Genomic DNA, 17,419 nt, shown 5'->3' with positions numbered 1-17,419 from the left:
CAGTGTATAATGCATTGCAATAATCTAAGCGAGATCCAACCATTGCTACCACTGTTTGTTTTCTTGCCTGCGGGGATAAGTAGTGAGCTATTCTGCGAAGGATTTTTAGAACTCCCCAGCAGGTAGCTACAGTTCTATTGATCTGTAGGTTCATGGCCAGCTCAATGTCAAAGATGACCCCCAGGTTTCTTGCCGACTGTGAACGGGTCGGACAGGTTCCCAGTGATGGCGGCCACCATTCACTCGACCAGGCGTCCCTGTCCTTTCCGAATATCAGCACCTCGGTCTTGTCGCCATTCAGCTTCAAGGAATTGAGCGTCATCCAATCGGCAACCGATTGCATGCAACTCCTGAAGATGAACGCTGTGGTGCTGACAGACCGTGACAGGGACACCATGATCTGAGTGTCGTCTGCATATGACACTACCTCCATCCCCTGAGATCTTACTAGTCTAGCAAGTGGGGCCACATAGATGTTGAATAGGGTCGGACTTAGAGCCGACCCTTGTGGCACCCCACATTGCAAGGACTTTACAGGGGAGAGGTATTTGCCCATTTGGACCCTCTGCTCCCTAAGCTCTAGAAAGGAGGATAGAAGGTTAAGTGCGGGCCCCTCCACCCCCAACTCCCTCAGTCGAGATGTTAAGACTGAGGGAGAAAGGGTGTCGAATGCAGCGGTCAGATCCAATAAGACCAGCATCGTGGTCTGTCCTTTGTCTAGCTTCATCCTGATGTTGTTGGTCACAACAGTGAGTGCAGACTCTGTGCTGTGTAGTTTTCTGAAACCATGTTAAGTCTGATCAAGGAATCCAGAGAAGTCCAGGAAGGCAGACAGATGATGGTTCAGGTGCATCTCAAGCATTTTGGCTGGGGCAGGTAGAAGAGAAATAGGTCTAAAGTTTTTTAGCACTGCAGGATCCAAAGAGGGTTTCCTCAGTAACGGCCTGACGATGGCCCTCTTCCAAGCCGAGGGGAATACACCGTGCTCTAAAGCACTATTCATAACCTCCAGGATGCAGGGAAGGAAGGTGTCCCTGCATTCCTTCAGAGTTTTAAGCGGACATGGATCCAAGGGAGAGGAGGACTTCGGCCTATTCAGCAGGAGGTTAAGATTTTCCAGAGTGACAGGAGGGAATTTGGTAAGGGTCTTGTCAGGATCCTTTGACCATGTTTCTAAAATTGACAGATCCGTGGCTATATGTGTTCCCAGACGCTTCCTCTGTATTTCCAATTGCATGGAAATGTCTACAATTTTCGTGTGAAAGAAGCTTGAGATGTTGTCACAGAGCTCCTGAGAGCCTATTATAGGATCAGGTGTCTGTAATGAGCAGAGGGAATCTACGATTTTGAAAAGTTCCCTAGATGATGTCAAGGATGTAGTAATGTTGGAGAAGTGGTCTTGTTTGGTTTTGATAACTGAGGTCTTATAAATCTTTAGGGAACTTTTGTACAGCTCTCTATCCTTAGTGTCCCATGTCCTCCTCCACTGTCTTTCCTGTCTTCTACATCCTTGTCTCATCAGCCTAAGTTGCTCCCCAAACCACGGGGCAGAGGGTTTACGCCTCGCAGCATACCTAGGGGTGGCAGGAGCTAAAATATCCACAGCCCCAGAAATGCAGTTGGCTAGTTCCGAGGCTGCCTTCTCTGGATCTGAAGTCAGGGAAAAGGTTCCGAAAAACGGGGCCAGGGATTCATTAGAAATATTTTTGTAATTTCGCTTACATTCTCTTGAAGAAATCTCCTTCATGGGAAACTCTATACTAGAGGTGGTAAGTACGATAGGTACTGCTAAGTGGTCAGTCCAAACTAGCTGTTCCGGTGGGCCTGTCATGATCCGGGAGTCATTAGAAAAAATTGCGTCCAGCGTATGGCCTGCTCTATGTGTGGGTTCCCTGACCAGCTGTGTGAAACCGCAAGCATCTAGGGGATCAATCAAGGATATAGTATCTTTAGATGTGATGTCCTCTAGATGAAAGTTAAGGTCCCCTAGTATGGTGAAGTGCGGTTTGCCTGCGTAAGGTTCTAATAATCTAAACAGGTCACTGCTGAACTGGGATCTCAGCCCAGGGGGCCTATACATCAGAATCCCTGAGAATGACGAGGATGGTGATGATGAAATACAGAAATGAAGGGCCTCAAAGGGGTCTGATAGTTTTGACAGAGCATTAGTTCTACAAGTGAGATGCGACCGGTGAAGGATAGCTAGGCCGCCACCTCTACGTTTAACTCTGTCTAATCTCTGTAGGGCATAGTTCTCTGGGATGGCTAGGAGGAGATCATGTTCCGATGTGTCTGTGGCCCAAGTCTCCGTGATAAAAACCCAAGCTGGATTCCTAGCTGTCACGAAATCGTGAAAGTAGATGTTATTTTTGATGATGGAACGGGCGTTGATCGAATAGCCTTTCTCAGCAGTGGCCTCATTAAGCAGTTGGCGAGGGGACTGAACATTGTTATTAAATTCGGGGATAGTGTAAAAGTTAAACCTGCATGTACCACATAAATATCCTTCCCGAAGCGCTTCCGGGGTATGTCTATGATGGCAGGAGAGCGAGCTAGGTTTCATAGCAAGCAAATCTTGGATGGTATATGAGTGAGTTACCTTGGAGGAAAGCTCTAGATTCCCCTTACTCAGCCCGCCCTGCAGCCCGTCCTCAGCGCGGACGTGCGCAGACGGGCTGAACTCTGGCGTAACTCCGGCGTTGACCCGGCGATCCCACTGCGCGTGACCGCTGCGCGTCGCCATGGCCTCTTTTAAATGCGCGGGCGGAGCCCTTGTGACGCCTAGAGCGTCCGGATCGCCTTCCGGCGTGCCTCGCCTGTAGTAAGATGGCCGCCGCCTGGCTTCAGAGTGTAACTGGAGTGACGTGTAACCCGCAAAATAGCGGTGTGTTTAGCTTCAGAGCAGCTATTTTATCATGCAAGTATGTGGTCAAGAATTTTAAAAACAGGGGAAATGCAAAATCATACAAAATGAAATATACAAATCGGGTAGTTTAAAAACGCCTAAAATTCGGCAAAGCAATCTTATGCTGTCTTCCTCAATCAAAGAGAATGAGCGAAAACCATGGTGCAGAGAAAGTAAAAAGCATAGGAAAATAATGAGTTTGCATTTCCAATTCAAATGGTCAACGAACACAAATAGTCTCGAGAAGGAAAAAAAGCAATATTGTCCCTTACACAGTGTTTGACTATCCTACAAATAGGAAAAAATAATCAAAGCTCATTAACATAACGAAAGGGCATATACAACAATCCTCTAATCCCCAAACTTCCTCAGAGTCCCTGGTGACAACTAGCACACCTCTGGACCATATCGGGTAAGTAAATCTCTACAGTTTCAGATCACCCCTTTCCCCAACAGCTCACAGTAATGAGATGGTGGAAATGGCACACTATTTAATGCTGCTACGGCTCATCAGTACAAGTGTCTAAACTACAGTTTCCTCCATTATTCACAGTTCTTTGCATTGCTAGAGAAAACAGTGGTTGTTAAAAATGAAAGTTATGGTGACTAAACAAACCAAAACATGCTTGAAAGTGGAAGGTTTAATACATACTCTGTTGTGAAATCGAGCAGGCCTATATGACCTTGGAGACAGATTGTACACAGCATAGTGTCCAGGATGTTTTGAGTCAAAAAATAGTCGTACATCTTCAATATTATTCTTGATAGCAGATTCCACACCTTCAGCTGGGAAGGACATCACTGAAAGTAATCATTAAAGGGCATTAGAAACTGTGCAGGTGGAAAACAAAGGTGCATTGAACATGATGACGTAAGAATTACAAAAATATTTTTAATGGGTCATACCAGCAATTCTGGAGGTTATATAAGAAATATCCAGATCACCTTTCGCATAGCTGAAAGAAAAAAAAGACAGAATACTGGTCTAAGATGCATTGTTTTTCTGAGGCGTTCATTTCTGAAAAATGGGAATTTAAAACTAAATATACTAATAGATTGTCTCGTGAAGTGTCTAACATTATACAAAACTATACTTTCTTACGAGGCAGGTTTTATCCAGTGTACTGTTCGCAAAGAGCAGAGGCAATTCATTGTTCTTTCAGGACAGAGCACCACTGCAGTAGTCCCATCACCAAAACCACATCTCATGGCGGACACATTCACTCATATAGCCTGGACCCTGGGGAAGAGGCAGCATCCATAGACTACAGTAGCAGCGACAAGCACCATGGAGACTGTGGCCATTGAGTTTGTCTAGCAGACTAATACGGAAATAGACCTACTGGAATCCCAACGCAATGCAAGGAGCTGGATGCCGCCTCCAAGTAGGCTCTGTTTTTATAGCATAGGTTACTCTGATGGGGAACTACCCATTCTCTCACAAACCCTACCAGTGTCCCTAATACCAATTAGTAATCTACAAAATGTTTAGAAAAATGCACAGTCATAGTAAGGCAGTATCTGCTTAACTTCCTCTGTATTAGATACGACCGGCTAAGACAGTCCCTTCTCACCAGACTTGCCTCTTGCTTTCCTGTCTTGACTGCACAGGTATTTAGACTTTGCACTCACCTTGTTCTAATTCCTGCCTTACTCTCATTCCTATAGTAGGAACGTTCTCTTGGTTCTTGTTCCTACATACTTTGTACCCCTTTTATTTTGAATCATTCCACTTCTCATCATGTGAAGCTAACCTAGGGGGCATACCCTCTGACTGACGCTGGATCGAAGACTGCACCAACATCCTTGCCCTGCTGAAGAACCACCCCCACAGAGACACCAGCAAGGGGGCCAGCTGGTTCACCCCAGAACTCCTAGCCTCCAAGCAAGCATGCCGTAAACTACAGAAGAAATGGCACAGCGAACAAACTCCGGACAGCCGCGCAGTACACAAGGACGCCATCTGCAACCACCACCACCTCATCAGGGCCGCCACGAGAACCTTGTTTAAAGACCACCTCGACAACAACGCACACAATAGCAAGGAGCTCTTCAACATCGTGAAGGAACTCTCCAACCCCTGCTCCAACACAGACATCCCGCTGTCACAAACCCTGTGAGACTCCCTCGTCACCTTCTTCCACCGCAAGATAGCAGACATCCACGACAGCTTCAACACCCAGATAGAACCAACAGAAAGCAACACAACCTACCCTCCGCACACCAACAACCACGACCCCCTGCTAGCCTGGGCCAGCGTGAGCATCGATTACACCATCAAGACCATGAGCACAATCCACTCCGGCTCTCTGTCAGATCCCTTCCCGCACCACGTCTTCAACAAAGCAAGCAGCTCCATCGCACCCCAGCTGCGCAACGTCATCAATCTCTCCCTCGAGACCGCAACCTTTCCAGAGAGCTGGAAACACGCAGAGATCAACGCCCAACTGAAAAAACCCAAGGCTGACCCAAGAGACCTCAAGAACTTCCGGCCCGTCTCTCTGCTCCCCTTCTCGGCCAAGGTCATTGAGAAAATCGTCAACAGACAGCTAACCCGATACCTCGAAGAAAACAGAATACTGGACCGTTCCCAGTCAGGGTTCCGTAGCAACCGCAGTACCGAGATCGTCCTCATCGCCGCCACCGACGACATCAGGACCCTGATGGACAACGGCGAGACAGCAGCACTCATCCTCCTAGACCTTCGACACAGTCTGCCACTGCACACTACACGCATGCCTCCAAGCCGCAGGGATCCGAGACAAGGCTCTGGAATGGACCACCTCCTTCCTCTCCGGCAGAACCCAGAGCGTCCCCCTACCCCATTCCAGTCCGAAGCCTCCGAGATCATCTGCGGCGTACCCCAGGGTTCCTCCCTCAGCCCGCCACTATTCAACACTTACATGGCCGCGCTCGCACACGTCGCCCGACAGCACGACCTCAACATAATCTCCTACACCGACGACACAACTGATCCTCTCCCTCACCAAGGACCCCATCACCGCCAAAGCCAACCTCCACGAAGAATGAAGGCAGTCGCCGACTGGATGAAGACCAGCCGTCTGAAGCTGAACTCTGACAAGACGGAGGTCATCATCCTCGGCCCCAACCCTTCAGCCTGGGACGACTCCTGGTGGCAGACGGCACTGGGAGCAGCCCCGACACTCACCGACCACGCACGCAACCTGGGAATCATCCTCGACTCAACGCTCTCAATGACCAAGCAGGTCAACGCTGTCTCCTCCTCCTGCTTCAACACCCTCCGCATGCTCAGCAAGATCTACAGATGGATCCTGACAGATACAAGAAAGACAGTCACCCAGGCCCTCGTCAGCAGCAGACTCGACTACGAAAACGCCCTCTACGCGGGAGCCGCGACCAAGCTCAAACGACTACAACGCATCCAAAACGCCTCGACAGGACTGATCCTCGACGTACCACGCCACGGCCACATCACCCCCCCACCTGAGGGACCTGCACTGGCTCCCCGTCAGCAAGAGGATATCCTTCAAGATCCTCACCCACGCACACAAGGCACTCCACAAGACCGGCCCAACCTACCTCAACAGACTGCTTTCCTTCTACATCCCCAACCGCCAGCTCCGCTCCGCCGACCTCTCACTCGCCACTGTCCCGCGCATCCACCACCGGCGGGAGATCCTTCTCCCACCTCGCCGCCAAGACATGGAACACCCTCCCACTGAGCCTACGACAGACCCAAGACCTGCTGACCTTCAGGAGGATGCTCAAGACCTGGCTGTTCGATCAGTAGTGGCCCCCAGCACCTTGAGACCCTCGCGGGTATGTATTGCGCTTTACAAATGACTGATTGATTGATTGATTGATAGATAAGCATTTTTGCAAGACCAATTCGCCTGATTTTCCAGTCTTGGGAGACCAAAACCTGACATCGTCTGCTGTCTAAAGCCAGCAGTCCTGACAGTTATAAAACTGTGAAGCAAACTGACTTTTATTAAAAAACTTGCCTCCCTCCATCGAAAAGTGTAGACAGAAATTCTACATGAATGACACCGGAAATCGTTTACCCAATCTCTGTGCAGTGCCATTGGAGAAAACTAAGCATGTGCAGCCCACACATCCTGACCTCACCAGTGTACCTGCAGCAAATGAAGACCCATGAAAGGCCTGAAGAGTCTAAATGAAGACTGCCAACACACCCTCTGGGTGATCCTGCTGGGAGGCTTTGTTGAACTTAAAACATTTAGTGAAGGGGTCACCGGGTGGACCGAGCCAGTCGCCGGATGCACAGAAGACTGCCTCACCCTTGGCCCCGGAGCTCACGCTCCAGGATGTCATGGGCGCGCTCGAAGGGCTGCAGACTTCGATTGGGAGACAGTTTGATGCCCTGGCGCACAAAGTGGATTCCATCTTGGTGGACGTTAATCTGATCCGCGCGGATTTGGGCAAAACGAACGAGCGAGTTAAAACCCTGGACCTCAAGACCACGGGCCTCGCTGATGATGTCTCGGAACTACAGACCGAGGTCCGTAAGTTGCGGACCGAGAGTGATCTCGCCGCCCGTCGGCTGGAGGACTTTGAGAGCCGGGCCAGGCGCAACAACGTGCGCGTTATCGGGGTCCCGGAGTCCTCGGACGAGACTTCTGTAGACCTGCTAGTGGAGGACTTGGTGCTTAACCATCTGCAGCCTAAGGGTCTTGGAAAGTTTTTCGCAGTTGAGAGGGCCCATAGGGTGCCGGGTGGTAGGCCCAAGGTGGGAGCCCCACCGAGGCCGATTGTCGCCCGGCTCTTTCATTTTCGAGATCGGGACGCTATCCTGCAAGCATCGAGGGTGACGGGCCCGGTCCCCTTCCAGAACGCGTCGGTGAATTTCTATCCTGACTTCACCCAGCAGGTGCAGAGGCAGGGCTTCCTGGGGGTGAAGAGGCGGCTTCGGGAGAGGGAATTGAAATATGCCATGCTCTTCCCTGCCAGACTACGTGTGGTGTACGAAGACCGAACATTCTTTTTTGAGTCGCCTGTCATGGCCGATGAATGGCTGGACGCTCTGCCCCGACGACGGACGGGAGAGGACACTGCCGCAGACGGGGACAGTGGCCGGGATGAACAAGGTTGATGTCTTCGGAACCGGACTGACTCGATTTGACTCTAGCTAATGACTTGAACAGAATGCAGTAAATACGGAGGGTTGTGGGAGGACTGGGGGGACTCTTTTCTCCCTTAGGGTACTTTTTGTAGATTTTGGGTTTGGTAGGGCGACAGGCACACTGCAAGTTGGGGGGGCTTTGTAAGCTGCAGCAGGGGTGCAGGGTGGGGGGGGATAGTTGGGATTTTGGGTTTGTTGTTGGGGGGTTTGTTTCTGCAAGGCGTATTGATTATTTTCAGGACTGTTCCATGGTTGCTCTTCGGGTGTGGGGTGGGCCTCCTTACGTTTGGGGATGGGGGGTAGGGGTTTAACTGTTATTAGCTGGAATGTTAATGGTTTGGGGGATCGCATTAAGCGCGGGATTGTTTTGCAATTCTTGAAACGGTCATTGCCGGATGTCGCCCTACTGCAGGAGACGCACCTTATAGGTAACACGTGCTATGCTCTTAATAGGAAGGGGTATAAATTCATAGCTCATTCGGGATTTTCCTCTGGGTCCAGGGGTGTGGGCATCCTAGTCAGAGCCTCGCTACCATTTGAGGTGGACTCCACCATTGTTGACGATAGGGGGAGGTTTGTGGCGGTGGCGGGGCGGTGGGAAGGAAGAACTTTGGTTTTAGTTTCGGTTTATGTCCTGCCGGCCCTGCAGGCCTCCACGTTTACAGATATGGGTAGGGCCTTGCTGGATCTCCCGGGGGGTATGCTTGTGGTGGGGGGTGATTTCAATGCTGTCGGCTCTGGGCTGCTGGATAGATACCCGCCCAGAGACACAGGGGGGCTCAGAAGTGGCTTCCAGACTTTCTTGACACACTTGGCCTGATAGACTGCTGGAGGCTCCGGCACCCCACACAGAGCCAATACACCTTCCACTCCGGAGCGCATGGTAGCCTCTCTAGGATTGATTACCTGCTCACTCTGGCTGCGCACGCCTCATTGGTGTCCGAGGCCAGGCACATGGCGCGTGGTATATCGGACCATTCGCCAGTGTGGGTCAGGCTGGATGTTGGCCGTGAGGGAGGGGGAAGGGTGGCTCCTATTAACCCTTGGTACTTCCGAGACCCCAGGATGCGCAGCGCACTGGTGAAGACAGTTGATAATTTTTTCAAGGACAATCAGGGATCCGTGGACTCGGCAGTGTCCCTGTGGGAAGCATTTAAGACCGTGCTGCGAGGGGAGGCCCTCTCCCTTGTAGTGGCGGCCAAGCGGCAGAGAGATGGCGAGGTTATGCAGGTTGAGGAGGAGATTGTGGCTTTGGAGGGAGCGCTAGAGGAGGAGGTTACAGAGGCCTCACTGCATGAGCTGAGCTTGAAGCAAGCCGAGTATAAGGACCTGGTGACGAATGCCGCTAAGACCCTCAGTAGGGAACAGCAGGGCCACTTGTATGATGTTGGTGACAAGGCCGGGAAACTCCTAGCTTGGCTGGACAAAAAAGAACGGGTTAATAGAGTAGTGCCGGAGTTGACGGGAGAGGGGGGAGAGGTGATTGTGGAACCTGAGAGGATTGTACAGTGCTTCACGGACTATTTCCGTATGGTTTATGCCTCAGTGTCGGATAGGCCGCCCGAGGACTCGCGTGAAATCGCTTTGCCCTGTCTTTCCGACGCAGATAGGGACGATCTGGATGGAGACATAACGGTCGATGAGGTGGCGGGAGCTATCCGCGCGCTGAACTCGGGCAAGGCCTCGGGCCCGAATGGCTTGCCAATTGACCTGTATAAGCTGTTTCCGGATAGGGTTGCCCCTCACCTGCGCGCCATGTTCGTGGAGGCGCGGGGGAGTGGGACCCTCCCGTTGGATCAGCGACTGGCGACAATTGTTGTTATACACAAAGATGGTAAACCCCGAGATAAGTGTGCCTCATAGAGGCCTATCTCACTTCTTAACGCTGAGCCGAAGATTCTGGCTAAAGTCCTTGCGGCCCGATTGATCAGGGTACTTGGAGACCTGATCCACCCGGATCAATCCGGTTTTATTCCGCATCGTAACACTGCGTTAAACCTTCGGCGCCTTCATGGTGTAATCGCCAGGGCGGGCACGCTGCGTGAACCAGCTGTTGTGGCGTCTCTCGATGCCACAATGGCCTTTGATACGGTGGAATGGGCATATTTGTGGGCTGTGCTGGCCAAGTTCGGCTTTGGCCATGATTTTGTGAGCTGGGTGAGGTTGCTGTATGAGGGACCCCTTGCGAGTGTGGTGGTAAATGGCCGGGCGTCGACTCCGTTTCAGCTTGGGAGGGGCACTCGGCAAGGTTGCCCCCTGTCGCCATTGTTGTTCGCCCTCGCCCTTGAGCCACTGGCGGCTTGGATACGCTGGAACCCGGATATACGGGGACTTAGATGGTCGCCCGAACACGAGGACCGCATTTCGCTATATGCTGATGACATCCTGTTGTATCTTGCCTCGCCCAAGAAATCGCTGATAGTGGTCTGTGACGTTCTTACATCTTTCGGTAGGAATTCGGGTCACGTCATCAACTGGAGTAAATCGTATCTATATGTTCTGAGTGGCGAGGTTCCACCGATCCCGCGAACTTGTTCGATCCAGATCGCTCAGCAGGGCTTTGTGTATCTGGGGATCTTTATCTCCACGGACTCCGCTTTGCGGTATGAGAGGAATCTGCTCCCCCCCCTAGCGCGCCTGCGGCGGGATGTAGAGGGCTGGCGGAGGCTGCCGCTCTCCCTCGTTGGGCGCGCTGCCTTGTTCAAAATGATGTCTCTTCCCCGGTTCCTCTACGCATTGCAGAATACTCTAGATTGGGTACCGGCCAAATACTTTCGGGAGATCGAAAGCCTCCAAAGAACGTTGTTGTGGGACGGGCGGCCGCGAATAGCAATTGCTAAGTTGACGCTTCCATGGTATGATGGGGGTATTGCGCTTCCAGACATCCGACGCTACTATTGGGCCACCCAGCTGAGCGCGATTAATCATGGTCTCTATGGCCCTGCCCTCAGCCCTGGTTATGCCATGGATAGGTGGTTGCTGCGTGGTGGTAACTATCACAGGGCGTTGTACTCGCGGTCCCTGGACTCGTCCCTCACGGGGCCCACTGGGGTGGCGGTGCGTGTGTGGAGGATGGCAACTGACTCGCTGGGCTGGAAGGATAGGCTCACCCTCGCTACCCCGCTGTTTGAATCTGAAAGATTGGGTAGGCTTTGGCATACAAAAGGTTTTGATAAATGGGACCTGATCGGCATCTCCAGGGTCGGAGATGTGCTGATTAAGGGGAGGGTGAAGTCCTTTGAAGAGTTGCAGAAGGAGTATGAGCTGGGGACTTCCGAGTTTTTCTGCTATGTTCAGGTGCGTCATGCCCTCCGGTCAGTCCTCGTGGAGGGGGAGAAGGTGCCTGAGTCCTCCCCTTTGGAGGACCGGATCCTTGATGGCCATATGCCTGAGAGCACGATCTCGCTCATCTACAAGAAATCGATAAACGTCCGGGCGGATGCGCTTCTGGGGCTGCGGGACCAGTGGACTAGGGATGGACTCGAGTTGGATGACTAGGATTGGCAGTCTGCTGTTTCCTCTCCCAAGGAGGTTGCGATCCCGTCGCGTCTGAGGCTGGTGCAGCTCAAAATACTGCATCGAGTGTATGTGACAGGGCCAAGGCTGGTTCATATGGGATTCTCTGAGGAAGGCCTATGTAGGAGGGGATGTGGTATGGTGGGTACTTTCCTGCATATCATCTGGGAATGTGGTGTCATCGCGGAATTCTGGAGGAGAGTCCATGTAGTGATGGGGGAGGCGACGGGCATTGCTATGCAGCCGGAAGCGCGGTGTTGTCTCCTGAATGTTTGGGGGCCCACTGATCACGATGCGGCACAGACCCAATGGGTGACTCTGGGTAACATGGTCGCTAAGAGAGACATCGCGCGATTGTGGGGCTCCGTGGGGCCCCCCACATTGACCGCGTGGAAAGAAAATATGGATTGGAGTATGCTCAGGGAAAAGACAGTATATTGCGCTAGAGGCCGCCCTCGGAAGTGGCACGCCATCTGGGGGCGGTGGAATCAATACAGGGGGGGAATATGTCTTGCCCCTGATTTGGATCCCCCTGAGGAACAGCTTTCTTCTTGACATTCTTTCCAGCTCAGTATATAAGATGTGATGATTAATTGACTTCTTGGGCCTCTGCTGTCCCCCTTCTTCCTCTTATCACAGTACTGTGACTGTTAGATGATTGGGGTCCGGCCTCCCCTGGGGGGCTATCACCATGGGCATTCAGTGTTCTTGCCTTGCTGGGGTTTGTTGTGTGTTTGTGTTTACTTAAAAATTGAATCTTTTCACTGCTCCTTTAATGCAATGTGGACGCTTCTTTGTCCTTCTCTATCGAAGCTGCCGAACCTCCGGGTTGTCGGCTGAATAGCTGTGTCCAGACTCTTGGAGAAATAAAGGTTTAAAAAAAAAAACATTTAGTGGCCCCATATTACTGAACTGTGCCCAGAGGAATACCATGACATGTCAACTGAGAGCACATAATTTCATGCCTAAATATCTTCACTGTGAACAAAGGTGGGTTCCTAGCTATGTTTGGGTGGGTAACTACTGTTTGGGATGAAAATAACAGACTCCCAAGATCGAGATCAGGTCGACCTTCGCACAGCCACTCAACTGGTGGTATCTTGCTGGCAATGTTCACCTGACCGGACATTTGCAGGTGTAGCTACCACAGATTACATTACCATTTGATAGGTTGGACCAGAAAGCAGAAGATATCCGCTTAACATTATGAATGCATTATTATTCACTGGTTTGATTTTGTATTAAAAGCACTGCATTTGGTGCATTAGGATTTGTGAACTCTCAATACTCATGGGCACATATTGGAACTTCTTTTCGGTCCCCTGATCTGGTTCTGGAGAACCCCAGGCCACATTTTCTTTACACTTTGACTTAATGGGGATTACTTTGGGGACCCTATCCCATCTAAGCCAGAATTTCCGAGTCATGTAGTTTTCAAGCCCATCAAAAATAATTTAAAGCGCCACTGAACCGATTTACTCCAAAAAAAAGCTAGGGTACTTACTTGAGTAAACTATTTTAGCAAAGAATCTTTAAAATGGGACGATTATTATATTGGAAAGATGTGGAAAGGTTCAAATAGCTCCAAAGCTTTTAAGAAAGCAAAAATGCAATTTCAAAAGGAACTAAGCAGAACAACCTCCTACAGAATGAGAATACAAGGCATAAAACTCCTTTAAATAGTAAGCAAACATTATGCGCCTGAATATATTATGAATAAGGCTCCCGGTTTTCAGTTTAAACTGATTTTTAACATATAAATAGACAGATTTTGTTTTCCCTTTGTCTGCATTTATATGTAAAAACGAAAAAATGCCAGTAAATACGTTTGTATATAACTTTGTTGTAGTCTTCGAGGAGAAGACCAGTCTATCCGAGCGCAGGCGGGGGAGAGGGCTTATCCAATTTCAGCCGAGTCAATACAAAGGTCAATGTTAAGGGGCCATTAGGTTTTCTTTTGTTTAAGTATCCTGGCTTGGAGCAGAGGTGCGGCGGGATGCACTCTGTGTGGCCTCCTCTATTACTTACAGGGCAGGACACACAGAGTTACCATGAAGTGCTAACAATGGGGCACCTGTTGCGCTTTCAGTCCGTTGATTACATGGCCCCAGGAGATAAAGGATGAAAGGGGCAGGGAAGATTACCTACTAAGTCTCATCTTTCAGTAAGAAGGGCTTGGTGTAGGATACGGCTATCGCAAGTGCACGTAGGAGTAAAATAGGAAGAAGTGATTCTCAGCAGCACGCCTGTTAGTTTCCTACCTGCAAAAATATGACAACACAATACTCGTGTTCTGTTATCCTCGAGCTTTAGAGCATCTATTGGAGACCTGAATTATTAGTTCAGCATGAATGACAAAAAATACTTTGGTAGCACTGGAGAGCTACTTTAAACTTACATGTATGTAAACAGTAAAAGGGTTTCAACAGGATAAAATGTTTTTCAAACGGTGTAATGTCTGGAATAATTTTCAGTACTCTTTTTTTTCTACTTGTTACAGTCTGATTTAATAATATTAATTGCAAATGCAATAGAAAAGATTGTCAGCTCTCTGGGTCACAAGTTAGTGTGGCACACCAAGTGTGGTGTGCACCGTTTAACTAATGTTTGTTTTACTCGAGTTCCCCCTTCCTATGTTCGATATGTAGTGCTCCACCGATCTCCGTTTGTTGTTTTTTGTTTAATATAAAATACTTTATTTGCACAATGGAAGTGAATTCAACTAGGAGCACAATGTAAGTGAATTCAACTGGGAACATGGTAAGAAAGAAATTTATAAGTAGTATGTGGTCGAGCGAACTTTGAGGGAGAAAAAATACTAGACATGAGAAAGCAGCAGAAGAGATTGGTAAGGCAAATGAAAGGGGCCATGAGATAGAACAGTAAATCAGAACACTGCAAAACTGCTGTTCATTTAATAAATGCCTGTCTGTATTGTGGAACATTTCAACCTCCACCACAAGGGAGAGGTGTATATGGCAGGAGATCTATCACCAGTGGCTCATTCTGGTTTTCTTGAAGAGAGTACAGGTTCTGCCTCACAAAATACCCACTTTGTACTCCAGTTTGTCAGTTTGGAAGCTCCTTAACGTTTCCAACAGAATAAGGAAAGTACTCTTAACAGAATCACAAACGTTAAAAAAGTGAGCACTATAACACAAAAAAAAAGTACACAAAGAAACTCAAGGGCACAGGCATCATGCCTTTTCCCATTCGCAAACGGGCCAATTTGGCCTGTTTGCGAATGGAAAAAGGCCTTTTCCTATGAATGTAGGTTTTTTCATTTGCAATTTAGGTAATCGCAATTTTTTGAGATTACCTAAATTGCAAATGCATTTAGGGAATTGCAATTTGCGATTCCCTAATGCCAATGCATGTAGCCTTTCCTAAATGTGAACGGTGCATTTAGGAAACGCTAATTACCATCAACTTCAAGTTGATGGTAATATGCGCATGCTTTGAAAAATGCACAAATACATTTTCAAAGTGCCACGTAGCACACACATGCCCTTAGGGCATGTGTGTGCTTTACATGTGCACACTTACCTTTTTTTAGGGGTGCTTCAGGGGGTCTTAGGCCCCCGTGCACCCTTGGATTTGCATTTGCGAAAAACAATTTGGTAAGCAAATTAGCGAATGCAATTTCATTCATTCCTATAGACCCATAGGAATTAATGGAGTCACATTACCTAACAGCGATTCGCAATTTCCTGATCACTATTAGGTAATGTTAAGGAATCGCAATTTTTTTTGCGATTCCTACATGCATAGCATTTTGCAATTCCCAAATAGTGACTTGGTAAAATTCGCTATTTGGGCATGAACATGTTAGATCCAGAAAAGGATTTGTAAAATAAGGTATTCAGATCTTTCCTGAAGATAGGACAAGCAGAGCTTTTTTTCAGAATAAAGGATCGCCACATTTTAGGGCCACCCCATTGTATAGGACTGAGCTGTAGTACTCTGTTTTAGCTCATAAGTCTTACTTGTTGTATATAGAACATTTAAAACATTTCTGTATCCAAACTGAAGGTCATTCTCGTTACAAAAAAAAATTCAGCAATGCAAGGTAATATATATAAAGGGAATACAAGTTCCCTTTCATAAGCACAACTATACCTTCTCCTTAAGGAACAGATATGTTTAGTCATGAATAACTAAATGCATTACAATACAGTCATACAATAGACAACAATTAATCGGACCAAAATGTAAAGAACATGAAATTAACGTACAAGTAACTTACCTTCGGTAATGATGTATCTGGTAGAGACGATTCTAGATGCAGATTCCTTAACGTAGAATTATCCCTAGGCATGAGACTGGATCCGGAAAACGTTTGCCACAGCATCTCTGTGCACCGGGGGCGGCACCACGCGACCACGCCCTGACAGTGTCTGCGGACGTGACGTCAGCGAGGTCACATAAGTCCCAACCCGGCACACTGACGGTAGTTTTCTTCGGAGAACTTTTCCGCACCACAACGCAGAGCCATCACCAACAAAACTGTGAGAGCATGGGAACAGTGTGCAAAAAACAGTGACACAAAAAGGTAAGAAGCAAATGGTGAGGAACAGCACCATTAGGGACAGTGCCAAGCACTGTGTTACCGAAAGTCATGGAAAGGAAGGAGCAGAGCACTGCTCTGAGAAGCAACCCCGCAAGCGTAGGCGATATCCCCCCTGGTGACAGGAAAACATGTGAAAAATGTCAGGACAGACGACAAAGATAGCAACCACAATCTGTAACAGTGAAGGGCGACAAGTCCAGAACAGTTGAGGAACGACAACACCAGCAAGGAGTGTCGTAATCCCGGCAAAAAGTAAAGGGCTGGGGCAAAGCCAAGAGACCCCAACCCAGAAGAGTGCAGAGGAGTCAGAAACCCCAGCAACGAAAAAGAAGAGAGAGAAGATTATGAGTAGGCCCCACACTGGAAGAACCAAGGTGCAGGGATGCAACAGTACATATGAACCTACCGACCGAGTACTAGAAAGGAAGGAGTGGAACAAATTAAGAGAACGAATCACCCCGCCAGGGAGGAAGAGAAGAGAGCACCCACAGAAGACAAATGCCACCCAGAGGAAGGCGAGTGCAGAAGACCAAGCTGAAGGGTCCTCGCAGAACGGGGAGGAAGGGTAGGTCGTGAAGGAATCTGCAGCTAGAATCGTCTCTACCAGATACATCGTTATCGAAGGTAAGTAACTTGTACAAGCAAGGGATAGGAGCACACGCCGGCACGGCGAGGCCCACGGAGAGGAACCAAAACTACTAGGCACGCGCAGCAGACAGCTATCAAACACTAGGAGCAGCAGCTCAGAACAAGGGGAGCGCCAGACGAGGAGCACCACCGGCCCCCGAATAGATGCGGGCCGACCCGAAGAGAAAAAAAAACAGGCAGCATCGACCGAAAACTGGCAACCAGAGCACAGGAGAGCACCAGGAGAACCAGTCCCTCAGAACAGACGGCAGACAGACCCCAGTCAAAACGGCGGAGAACTAGGTTGATACACCAAGACACGACGCTGTAATCCGCATGACAAAGGTTGGTTTGGCGAACTAGAGGCGAAGAGGGAAGGAACCCTAAAGAAAAAGGAGAGCGAGAGAATGCACCAAGCGGTATATTGTGACACCAGGAAAACGCAGCAAACCTGAGAAGGTATACACGGCCGCCTAGCTGAAGACAGGGCTATACAATAGCCAACAAATACCCCACCTAGGGTATGAATTGTCCCTGAACAAAAACATGGAAACACCTCTTAAGGAAACCCAAAGTAGAGGTCCAAAAACAGAAAAGACCTGTGGGAGCACCACAGACCAAGCAGCCAAACACCTCTTGGGGAAACCCGCAGCAAAAGTCAAAAACAGAAAAGACC

The 17,419-nt window shown here is 49.2% G+C and overlaps 1 protein-coding gene across 3 annotated transcripts in view; it reads right to left on the bottom strand.

Annotated features, from left to right (window-relative positions):
* Nucleotides 1-17,419, bottom strand: part of GAK (cyclin G associated kinase) — a 1,898,577-nt gene that overhangs the window by 1,098,543 nt on the left and 782,615 nt on the right. For all 3 annotated transcript variants that reach the window (XM_085636622.1, XM_085636624.1, XM_085636623.1), the window contains exons 12-13: nt 3,812-3,861; nt 3,558-3,706 (exon numbers count right to left, since the gene is read on the bottom strand). In XM_085636622.1, the coding sequence (XP_085492748.1) occupies nt 3,558-3,706; nt 3,812-3,861 (199 nt within the window). The remainder of the gene's footprint in view (nt 1-3,557; nt 3,707-3,811; nt 3,862-17,419) is intronic.

The sequence above is a fragment of the Triturus cristatus genome, chromosome 2_1, assembly GCF_964204655.1.
Source record: "Triturus cristatus chromosome 2_1, aTriCri1.1, whole genome shotgun sequence".
NCBI lineage: Eukaryota > Metazoa > Chordata > Amphibia > Caudata > Salamandridae > Triturus > Triturus cristatus.
The sequence above is the reverse complement of the archived record's forward strand: the minus strand, read 5'-3'. Positions and strand labels throughout refer to the sequence as shown.